This window comes from Aulostomus chinensis, chromosome 9 (assembly GCF_037954235.1).
Source record: "Aulostomus chinensis isolate RoL2024-O1b breed Wild chromosome 9, RoL_Achi_v1.0, whole genome shotgun sequence".
NCBI lineage: Eukaryota > Metazoa > Chordata > Actinopteri > Syngnathiformes > Aulostomidae > Aulostomus > Aulostomus chinensis.
This window is the reverse complement of record NC_141328.1, coordinates 1,972,501-1,983,615: the sequence shown is the minus strand read 5'-3', so window position 1 is coordinate 1,983,615 and position 11,115 is coordinate 1,972,501. Positions and strand designations below refer to the sequence as shown.

At 48.2% G+C, this 11,115-nt stretch overlaps 1 protein-coding gene across 1 annotated transcript; it reads left to right on the top strand.

The window, feature by feature from the left end:
- The first annotated feature begins 813 nt into the window (after positions 1-813).
- On the top strand, positions 814-9,848 carry tspan31 (tetraspanin 31). The gene is made up of 6 exons (XM_086213043.1): positions 814-1,021; positions 3,489-3,656; positions 3,763-3,843; positions 4,468-4,614; positions 5,544-5,654; positions 6,916-9,848. The coding sequence occupies exons 1-6, from the start codon at positions 959-961 to the stop codon at positions 6,988-6,990; spliced, it is 645 nt and encodes a 214-aa protein (XP_086069169.1). The 5' UTR covers positions 814-958; the 3' UTR covers positions 6,991-9,848.
- Positions 9,849-11,115: the final 1,267 nt, after the last annotated feature.

Here is an 11,115-nt window from a genome sequence, read left to right as displayed (position 1 = left end):
GATTTCTCGTTCAGCTGCTGACAGACGAAGGTTTATGTCTGCTCAACTTTAGCGAGAGCAGCTTCTGAGAGGTGGGAACCTGCGGAAACAAATGTTTTAGTCAAACATCTATCACATAATTAAAAAAAAACCTTTTCTGACTTTTTATAAAAAATATTACATCATATACAATTAGGAGGTTCAATGAGGTTCAACCTTTTGGAGGACGAATACTCGTCATACCCCCCCTCCCCCGCGGGAATAATGGCACCAAAACTTCTATCATGCACTTTACAAAGCAACTGCTGTCAACCCTGGGAGGTGTAGACTTCCTTACCTCATGTATGTTGTTGTTCTTGTTGTTGTTCTTGTTGTTGTGGAACCAACTGTACCACTCTGCTCCCGTAACCCCCCCATGGAGATAAATACATTTTCTGAATCTGAATCAGAAAACTGCAGTTGAGTTACTGTGAATTATCATATCCAGTTCAAATGAATAGATGAATTAATAATAAACAAAAAACATGATTGAGTCATTAAGTCACAATTTCAATCATATTTTTCCTAAAAAAGAAAAACCTCTCCATTACTTTGTGAGCTTTTAGCTCAAACTTTAGCTTCTTGTGTGCCTGAGTGACCAGTACCAGAGTTTAGTTCCATCCCTCACAAACAAGAATATTAGAACAGTAACACTGAGTCTGAATGGCGGCATCGTCCCTGTGTAAAACTGATCAGAACCACACGCCGGTGGACGATTCAAAGCTAACAATACCTCAACATCTGCTCTACCTGAGATGGATGACGCTGAACACACCCTGACGTCATGCGTGGGGCAGACGTCATCAGACACGCCCTCTTCGCTGACCAAAAACATTCGTCCCAGCGTTAGCGCTCTTGAGGGTCGAACACTAGCGGGCTGCTTCGCGGTGAATTAGTGACCTCAGACTCCGCTAAAACACAAAAGAAGCATTTTTCGAATATGGTTTGCGGAGGTTTCACCTGCTCCAAAAACGCGCTTTGTTCCCTGAATGTGGTTTACATGGTGAGTGCACAAAATGGATCATCATGCTAACTTTTAGCAGGCTACGCTAGCCCTGGCTACCTAGCTTCTGAATGAAGTAGTGCGGCGTCAGCTAGCTTGTTAGCCTCGGCGCAGACACATTTCTGATGATGTCGTCTTTTCTTTCACATCTCTCTTCTTCCACGTTGCTGACGGTTACTGGTATGTACGTGGCTTTCATAACTAAATACAAGAAGTTGACAGTTTTAGTTTCCCCGTGTGACCAACAGAAATGTAGAAAGTAGACCCCCAGCTAGCATGTTAGCTTTCGCCATTATGTGTATGGAAGCGGGGCTCGGAGGCCGGCTGAGCTGACACCAGACGTCGGCTCGCTCCTGCCCTCTACTCGTGGTCTGTTATCAGCGAGGACGTTGAGCCTGTGAGTGTTTCCCAGCACCGATCTATCGCGGCTTTGTGAAACTCACCGTGAGTGAGGTTCGTGGGGATCACGACGTTCACTGAATTACAGGACACGTCAGGTAAGTCAGGCTCGTCCATCAGATTCGTCCTGCTGGCGGTCAGAAGCCTGGTGGTGAATGTGATGATTCAAACATTTGGGAGAAGGCTTTGTGACAGTGATTAGACATCAGAATGGGGTTTGATGATTGTCATGACAGAGACGAATCCACACTGGGCTGTCCCACGTAGCCCAGCCCTCCAGGCTGACTCCAGGACATTGTTGAAACTAAAACAGCCTTTTTAAAATCTAGAATATCGATGCTTGAAACCCTTAGTGACAGCCGTGAGGAGAGAGTGACGTCCTCCGCTGTGTGGAGGTGTGCTGGGAAAAAATGGTTTGCAAATTAAGCAATATTTTTTGATGAGGTGAAGTTGCAACATAGTGTGCAGATGCTTTTATTGTTGTATTCCCGATTACAGAGCACTACAAAAGTGTGTACTTGAAGTGCATTTACCTGTAGCGTACCATGAGGGCCCGTTCCTCCTGCAGTGTGCAGCGTTGCTGACAGCAGTTCAATGTCCGATAAATTTGTCACAGCTTTGTCATTAAGATTAAGTTCATCGGGGAAGAACTGAAATACAGAGGGATTGTGAAAATATAATTTCCTAAAGTAAAGTTTCAAAGTTGACTGCGAAGTATCTGGTGGCGCCTTTAACTCCAGTGTTGCTGCCATCTTCTGTGTTTAATCACAGTCACACTGATGATGTCATCTAGAGATGTGGAATATGTTGATGACCAGCATTTCATAGAGCAGTGAGTCAGTTGAAGAACAAAGTCGTCCCTGCGGCGGATCAGAAGAAGCGGGACAGTCGCAGACATGATTGTAGAGGTAGGACGTCGTTGTTCAACAACCTCCAAATCTGACGCCACCCAAGCTGACAGTGAGTCTTTTCAGCAGCTCACAGCTGGGATTCCATGGTAATTGAGGAGTGAACGCTCCTGACTGTCATGTCTGCATTCTGTCTGGTTCACTTATGAGACGCCGGCTGTGTCTGGACGTGGGCAGGTTTGGAGTGGGAAGCGGCTGCTCACAGTTAACCTGCTCGATTAAATCTGTGTGTGAAAAATGCAGGAGTGGTTAACCTCACCTGGCTCTGCACCGTTTACCTTCATCCAGCTGGTGGCCCGGTCAGAAAAAGGTGAACTGAAAGAAAGAAGTGACCCAGCCTGTTGGGAAAGTTTGGAGCGTGCCAGCAGTCATGCTGCCGATGGTGACTGGTGGCATGACGACAAGCTGACTCACCGCTGCTGTCACTAGCGGGACGCTGCAGCGTAGAAGCAGCAGTTGCTGTCTGACGCAAAGGGACGGCAGCACCTGTCCTGTAGCTCAGGTGAGACCAGCGGTGACGCCTACGTAGGCAGCAGGGATGTTTTACTCTGTGAGCTCCTGTGTTTCGTCGTGTGCTTTGATGTGGCCGACGTTGGCAAGGACCATGGGATACATGGACGCTTTATCATCTACTGAAATGTGCAATATGGCTGTGATTCAACTCCCTGTATTTAACCTGCGTTCATACAAACTTCTGAAGAATGGCTGCCGTCACCTACCTGGCTCCTTCTATGGTTTTATCAGAATATACTGCTATTAGATTCCAGTGCCTGGTTCTGGAATATTGACACGTTATCATTCAAATATATTGCAATAAATTGCTGTGTTGATTATTTGCACAGCTGGAATCTTTAGGACCGTGAAGGGAACGAAAACAAAGCGAGGAAGTTGACCGGGGCAATAAAATAGCATCAACAGGCATCATGACTGGAGTGGGGGGGGGGGGTCAGTAGAAGAGCTGCACTTTCACTCACATGAATTCAGCTCAGTCTGCTGTGAGAGCAAGTGACAGGTGTGATTGTTGACGGCAGAGGCTTGCAAGTCAGATGAAGGCGTTGCATTTGAGCCTTCTCCTCGCGATCCGTGTGAGCGTCTGACCTCACGAGTCTTTGCAGGGTGTTTGTGATCAGGTTCTCAGCTTCTGCACCTTCCCTCCTCAGCTGGTGGGGCTGCTGCTGATTGGCGTGGCAGCATGGGGGAAGGGCTTCGGCTTGGTGTCGAGCATCCACATCATCGGAGGTGTCATCGCAGTGGGCGTCTTCCTGCTCCTCATCGCCATCGTCGGCCTCATCGGAGCAATACACCACCACCAAGTCATGCTCTTCTTCGTATCCTCTCGCTTGCTCGGCCAGATTCTTGCCGCCATTGCTGGAATTCCTGACTTGTTGATGTGAATGTAGCCGCACAGTTGTTTCTTTGACCCCTTGTTCCCAGTACATGGTCATCCTTTTCATCGTGTTCTTGTTCCAGTTTGGAGTCTCCTGTTCCTGCCTAGCGATGAACCGCACGCAGCAGGTGAGTAAACACCTGCAGCTCCAGGCGCGTCAGTGATGCGTGATTCTTCAGAGGAGGTTTTCTTACTCTTTCTTGTATTTGTGCCAGCATCATCAATGTTTTCTGTTTTCTGATTGCTCATCTGGCCTGTTTTTGAGTGCAGCGTCTCAAACGTCTGGAGGGAATCTTCAAACTTTTCCCTCTTGGACTCAAGCAGGAAGTGATTAGATTTTAGCGATCAAAAGTCCCTTCATCCCATTCAAGGCCCACCTGTTCTGATGTTGCTGCCTGTGAAAACGCAGGTTTTTGTTGCTCCTGTCAACAGGTGCTCGCTCAGCAGGGCCTGCTGGGTCTCCTTACAGACGGCACTTTGGGATCTGCTCTATTTTCAACACGTCAGGATAACTTTTGTTGTGGTTTTGGGGCTAAAGCTCGCAAAACTCAATCAGCCAAGCATGAAACATCTTTCAAAAATCGTTCACTGGAGTTGTACGTTCAAGATAGTTGTAACTTCCCCTTCACCAATAGATAAATAATCTATATTATGTATCGATATCTAACTCTGGAGAGACGTGGATGTAAACGGTTGGTGAGCCACACGACAGCAAGACTAAAATTCTAATTGGTTCCCTTTTGTTTCCACAGCAGGGGCTCCTGAACTCCGCATGGGGGATTTTGGAAAACAAGACAAAGACAGACCTGGAGGTCCAGCTGAACTGCTGTGGGCTGCTCAACAGCACCACCGCCCTCATCCGGGAACAGTTTGAACAGGACCTAAAATACTGCCCTGCTGTAAGTCTCAGGGGTGGGATCTCCTTCCTCACATCCATCAGGAGTCCTTAATCCTCCGTGCCAAACTTGTACCACTTAATCTCAGTTCAAACCCTTTTTAATCCAGCCAGATATGCAGACACCAAGGATGCAAACTCTTTGCAAAGACTCCTGTTTCTCTCCATTTCTTGTGTATGGATGTCTGTGCCGTGTTCTTACACAGCACAGAGCGAAAACAACAAGCTCCTGACAAACGAGCAACCAACAGCTGGACTTCCTGTCAGAATTTTTCAAAATAAGGCTCTGAAAGCCAGCTCTGACAAAGCTGTTTTAGAAATGATAGAGTTGTTGCTTTTATTTTGAAGGCAAGATCATCGCATTGGAAGTGATTTCTTTACTGGCCGCTGATCCAGGATCAGCCCTGATTCGGCAGGCGGAGAAATTGCAGTCTCTGAGTTCCTGTTGTTCCTGTGGCATGAGCCGAGACGGTCAATGTGTTGAGAAACAGTCACGTCACTACTCCTGACTTCGACTCCATATGTTACTACTTGTAACCAAAATGGCAGCCTTTGAGTATCAGTTTCTCTTGAAGAAATGAATCAATATCAGGCATCAAAAATGAGGACCGACCAGCCGGGAGTCGGGGCGTTGGTGCCTGAACAGGACAGACAAGTGCTTGAAACTGGTTTGTGTCATCCACTCTCCAGCAGGTCACTTACATCACAAATAAATATCAGTTACACAACATGTCCTACTGACTATAAACCACTGGAGCTTCACTGGCGTAAGTAGGCCTCTCTCTCTCTCTCTCTTTCTCTCTCTCTCTCTCTCCCTCTCCCTCCCTCCCTCTCCCTCTCCCTCTCCCCCCCTCTCTCAGAATAGACCGGGTTACTAATATTGGCGTAGCTGTCAGACCGTGGACTCTTCTTTTTTTGTGTCTTCCCCTCCAGTTATGCAAGAAGAGCAGTGCCTGTTTCACCTGCGGAGAGATGATGCTGCATCATGCAACCGAGGCTCTGAAGATACTCGGGGGTGTGGGGCTCTTCTTCAGCTTCACAGAGGTGAGGGTCTGGTCTCCGAGCCGACGTGACGCTCATCCCCGGTTTATCGCATTTCATCATCAATGGAACTGTGGTGCGAAGTCGAGTTGTGCTTCCATCAGGGTGTTTGGATGCACGTCTTGCTGCTTCGAACCAGCGACAGTCCTGTGAGACTCACTCAAGGTGGTTTTTGTCTTGGGTTCCTAAACACCGACAGCACAGTGAAGGAGGAGTGGTGATGCCTCACATCCAGTGTGAAGGCTAGCTGGCAGCGTCCCGGCTGGAATCACTGGTGTCAGAAAAGTCAGTTACAAAACGCCTACTCCAGTTTTCTTAGAAGGTTTTGAACCGACTGTTAGCATGCAAAATCTTTTAGGTCAAGAATTTGCCGAGGTACATTTTTAGTGATCTGTTTCAGTCCTGTCAAAAGTGGATGAACAGCAGCTGGTTGTCAGCCGGGCGTTGATGGTCGTCCATCTTCATTCTGAGAGCTGCGTAGGTGTAAGTTTACGCTCTAGGACATGTTGAAGGGCCTCTTACATTCTCGCCCTCGCCAGACGAGTTCGCACATTGCTCATTAAGCTCGTCGCCGCCGGGTAAATATCTCAGCGTGTCGCAGTATATGGAGTTAGTGCTGCCGGCGGGATGCACACACCAGAGACTTACACCGGAATGTGGCGACGTCATGTGACTTTCCTGGACCGTCTTCGTGCTGTCAGACCAAATGGATCCCATTCTGAGTGATATCGTCTCACGAGGGTCACTTGGCGCTGGAAGAACATTCGCCGGTTTCGTGGCCGCGTTGACTGAGTCGGCTACCGTGAAACCTGTGATGTAAGCGACAGTCGCAGAAGATGGAGGCTGAAGTGCTGCACCATAGCGTTAAAAAGTAACCTGTCACATCAAAGATTGGTTAATGCTGTCGTTCATATATGGGCTTCGTTGGCAGGTGACAATGAGGCTACGTTAATGATGCTAGTGAGTCTCGTCACTTACATGCACGTGACCGCAAAGATAGAGCGAAGGGACTCAAGGAGCAGTCATCAATGGCTGAACATGCTTATTCAGCATGATGGTGACGACTAAAGGTGACCTAACCCTCTTTCATTCTCCCTGCTAAATGCTGCCTGGTTTTGTGCCTCGGAAACAAAGAAGATCTGAGTCTGAAATCAAAATGAGAAAACTTGTGTTTGGTGTGATTTTCAGCCTTTGAGACGCTGCTCAGTCAGTCAGACAGCGTTGTTGAGCCTGAATGTAACATCTGCATCTCCTCCACCTCCAGATCCTGGGAGTCTGGCTGGCTGTGCGCTACAGGAACCAGAAGGATCCACGAGCGAACCCCAGTGCTTTCCTATAGTCGTTCCCAGCAGCGCGGCGCCGTGCAGTAGATGCTGCTTCAGACACACTGGTACATTTAGAGTCATGCACATCTGGAAGCAGAGGCACACCAACCACCACAACACAGAATGGACGAGCGCACGCAGCACCTGACAAACACTGAGAAACACCACACACTCCTTCACCCCAGACTGAGAAACTACAGCAACCTGTCCACCATTTGTCCCAGTACCCCAGCTGGATACTCATGCATGAAAGGAGGACTTGTAGTACCAGTAAGTGTGACTCGCTGGTACCACGGCCCGCCCTTGATTTGAGCACCAGAATTCCCTGATTTCGAGTCGCTAGTTTCTGAGCGATGAGACGTCTCTGCATGTGTCCTCCGCCTGCACAGACCAACAGCCTCTCTGTTGAAACCGCACACCAACCAAAAGACGACTGTGGGGCGTCTGACGATTAACCTGTATGCACCTTGAAATGTTCTCATGTAGTGCCACAGCAGATGTATTCCTCTGGTCCGTGCTCAGTGACGTGTAGAGTACCCATACGTCCAGTGTGAGGAGACACTGTCCTGACCAATGAGACGGCAGTAAATACTGAACATGTGGTGTAAAGTAGCTTCTGAATTGTATATATCTTGTTTTTTTGTTTTTTTCTCAGATGCCACAAATGCCGGGATCTAACAGGTGTAGGATGTAGACTAGACCTTAGCTCGTGTAGTTGCTAGTCTATCGGATTCAAATATTTATGAACTGTAACTGAGCCAATTGTCTTTTAATGGTCACAGATATTGGAATGCCATCAGACTGCAGACTTGATGTTGTACATAATCTTTGAATACTGTAGTTCACAAAGCTCCTCCTCTGCGATGGCTTTGCCGCGTCGTTGCTACTTGTGAGGTTTGCCTGCACGGATCTGGGGCCTGAGCCGCCAAGCAGCAGCCGCCGAGGTCGCACCAGGTTGCCAGTGTCACTAAGGGCTTCGCTTTTCAGCCTATTTATGGGCTCCAGAGTCTGGTTCACACTCCTGCATCAGATCTGCGGCGACTCACACGTCGCTGCTTATCCTCTCGGGTCATCTGGCGTTGGTCTGTATGCCCGTGTAACCGCACGTGGTGTCAACACAGACTGCACCAGCTGTGGCGGGTCCGCCTCGCTCCATCTCTCCTCCTGTTACATCGCTGGTCGTGGGGAAGAAACTCAACACGGCAGCATGGAGTCCCTACTGCTGACGCGTGCGTGGGGGGTGTAATAGCAGCTGGACCCAGCCAGACCCCCACTGACGTGTAGCACCTGAGCCGTAGCACCCGCGCCTCAGGTGAGGCCGCTTTGATTTGACACACGAGTATAAATCAGGCTTCACCTCGCTCAGACGTCAAAAACTCTCGCCGCTGAGTTCTGCGGTTCTTTTGTGTTGCGGGATAAGTTGGTGAAGCCTCGTGACGCCGCTCCTCCCTGCTGGGTTTGTTCCGCTCAGGTTGAGTCTCGCGGGGGCTTCCACGCCGTCCTGGTTCAACCTGAAGCGTTCATCCTCATGGTGAAGTTTGTTCTGAGCAGTAGGGAACTCGGACGTCACCTTCGTAACAGCAGCTGGCCCACTTCCTAGTGTGGTCCAAACAGTCTGGCCGGCGTGTTCAACTTGATCCAAACTTGTTGGACTCCTCAACCAGGTGACCTCACCTGGCGTGAGCTGAGCACATCCTGCGGCAGGTGGCTTCACGTTGTTCACAGTGAGAGAGAAACCGGTCAGGCTGAATCAAAGTACCGAGACTTTAACGGGCTGCGCTACAGGGTGATGATATGGTTGTCATAGCAACAAGACACCCATGTGCAGTGAAGGTGATTTGTCCCCGAACAAAACCCCTTAGCCCCACCCTCCATTCATCTGGCCAATCAATGGAGGGATCATTCTGCTGACGTTTGTCACGTGAATTTTGTTTTTTTTTTCTTCATGTGAAACCAAACCAAGGGGAGAACGAGTCGTCAGCTGATTTGGATCGGAACTAACGAACCAAGCGGTTCTGTAGAAGTGCTGCTTGGTGCCGCAGGTCCCGGGTCTTTGAAGACCACAATAAGGACCCCCTGTATTTAAGATGCTCCCTTGTGTTGCACAGTGGTGTTGCTTCGTATTTTCTGGTGTAGAAAAATGGGTTCAGGTACGTGTCGTTGGCTCTGGTGTGACTGGAAGAAATCACATGCGTGTAAAATACCAAGCGTCAAGGTGGCGTTGGATGGCGAGGACTGGCTGAACCTGATCCTACATGCAATTTTTGTAGTGCTAATTGTACAAATTTTCTCTCCTTTTATATTTTGATGTTTTGCCAAATAATTTTGTTCTCATAATTGTGTTTTTGCCGTTCATCAGTGTTAAATGCTTTGTAACAGAAAAGAAATCTTCAATGTTTTCAGGATCTATTTAAGCTGAGTGGGATGGCGCACGTTGGGCTGGCGTTCTGTCCTGGTTTGGATGATCTCTTGGTGATGTTTGACATTTCCTGTTGAGAAATCACGGCTCATTAATTCTCTCTTTTAAAGACGTTTTTCTCTTTTTGACGAGCTTTTAAGGTAACGATTAACATGAACTGTAACTACGAGTCTTACTTGAAGCTGTCGGTGAGGCCGATGAGGATTTCCGCTGCTGGGTTGGAGTTGGTTTGACAGAGCCGAAGCATTCTTACGCCATCGACCACACCTCACTTTGAATTCGCGTGCACTTGTTACTCAAATGTATCTTTTTTCTTATATTTGAGACCTAATTTTACAAATAATAAAACCTCAATTTGGAAACTATTTCTGAAGTATCTTTTCATTCCATGTCTGGTCCAAGATCCATCACACAGCAGCTGACTTCCTAGTGTGTGTGTGTGTGTGTGTGTGTGTGTGTGTGTGTGTGTGTGACTTCTTACACTGATAAATCTAGTTTTCATATAAATATTGTGCTTCTATAAGTACCCTCCCAGTAACTAAACAATATTTGCGTTCCATGTGTTTTTCCAGTTTTTGGACTGTGAATCTTGGGAATATTTCTTTAAGTTCTTAGTTATTTTTATGGTGTAGGAGGCAGCCCGGCGGATGTCTGAGTGTGTAACGACCTCGTGTCAGATGAATGTTTGTGTCTGCGCTCTTGAGGCCTCGCTTGTTGCCATATTATCATGTGAGGTGAAGCACTGAAGTTGACAAAACTGCTAAATCCTGATTGCAGGAGGTGCAATATGTGCTAGAGACAAGAATGTTTATTTGTTTCCCTCCAGAAATCCCTCCGTTTGAGCCGCTTCCCTGTTCGTCAGCAGAATTAAACAAACGTTTCTCTCCAGACTTGATGAAGGCGTCTCTTCTGAGCCGAGGATGAACAAAGGGTGAATGAGCAAATATGTGAAGAAAGATGAAAGGGTTATAATCTGAGGCAGTGGTCCTCCCCGTGGCCCCCCAGCAAGAAGGTTGTGGGTGGAGCCCCGGCTGCAGCACGGGGTCTTTCTGGGTGAGTCTCCATGTTCTCCCTGTTCCTGCTGGGTTCTCTCTGGTACTCCAGCTTCCTCCACAGTCCAAAGACATCAAGAGGGACCAGGTTAATCCAGACTCTAAATTGACCGTAGGCGTGGCTGGGAGAGCCAATGGTTGTCTGTCTCTATGTGTTGGCCCTGCCATGGACTGGTGACCTGTCCAGGGGGAAGGCTGCTGGGAGAGGCTCCACCCCCACCACCCTCAACAGGAGAAGAGGGAGAACATGGAGGGATGGGTAATAATCTGGCAATGTCAGTTAAAATAATAACAGGAAAATGAAACGTATCTCTAGATTCAGCCTTTATATCAACTGCAGATCAGCCAAAACATTAAAACCACCTCCCTGTTATGGTGCAGGTCCCCTTTGTGATGCTAAAACTGCTGGTTTGGACCCCTGAAGACCCCTAAAGGTGTACCTAGTCAGGAACAATTAGACTGTGTCACCTGGACGGTACCTCCAGAGGTCCCCGTCAGCTGTCCCTTATCTTGTTGCTCCACCTCTGAAATTCATGTCAGTAATTTGTGTGTGTGTGTGTGTGTGTGTGTGTGTGTGTGTGTGTGTGTGTGTGTGTGTGTGTGTGTGTGAGAGAGAGAGAGATCATCCACCTCGAGGCATTGTCTTCAAATTGGCCTCGAGTTTTGAC

Excerpts from the sequence above, each read along its gene's own strand:
- tspan31 (XM_086213043.1), top strand. The coding sequence starts at position 959 with ATGGTTTGCGGAGGTTTCACCTGCTCCAAAAACGCGCTTTGTTCCCTG. Across the intron at positions 1,022-3,488 it reads CCCTGAATGTGGTTTACATG|CTGGTGGGGCTGCTGCTGAT; the intron begins GTGAGTGCACAA and ends TTCCCTCCTCAG. Across the intron at positions 3,657-3,762 it reads ACCAAGTCATGCTCTTCTTC|TACATGGTCATCCTTTTCAT; the intron begins GTATCCTCTCGC and ends CCTTGTTCCCAG.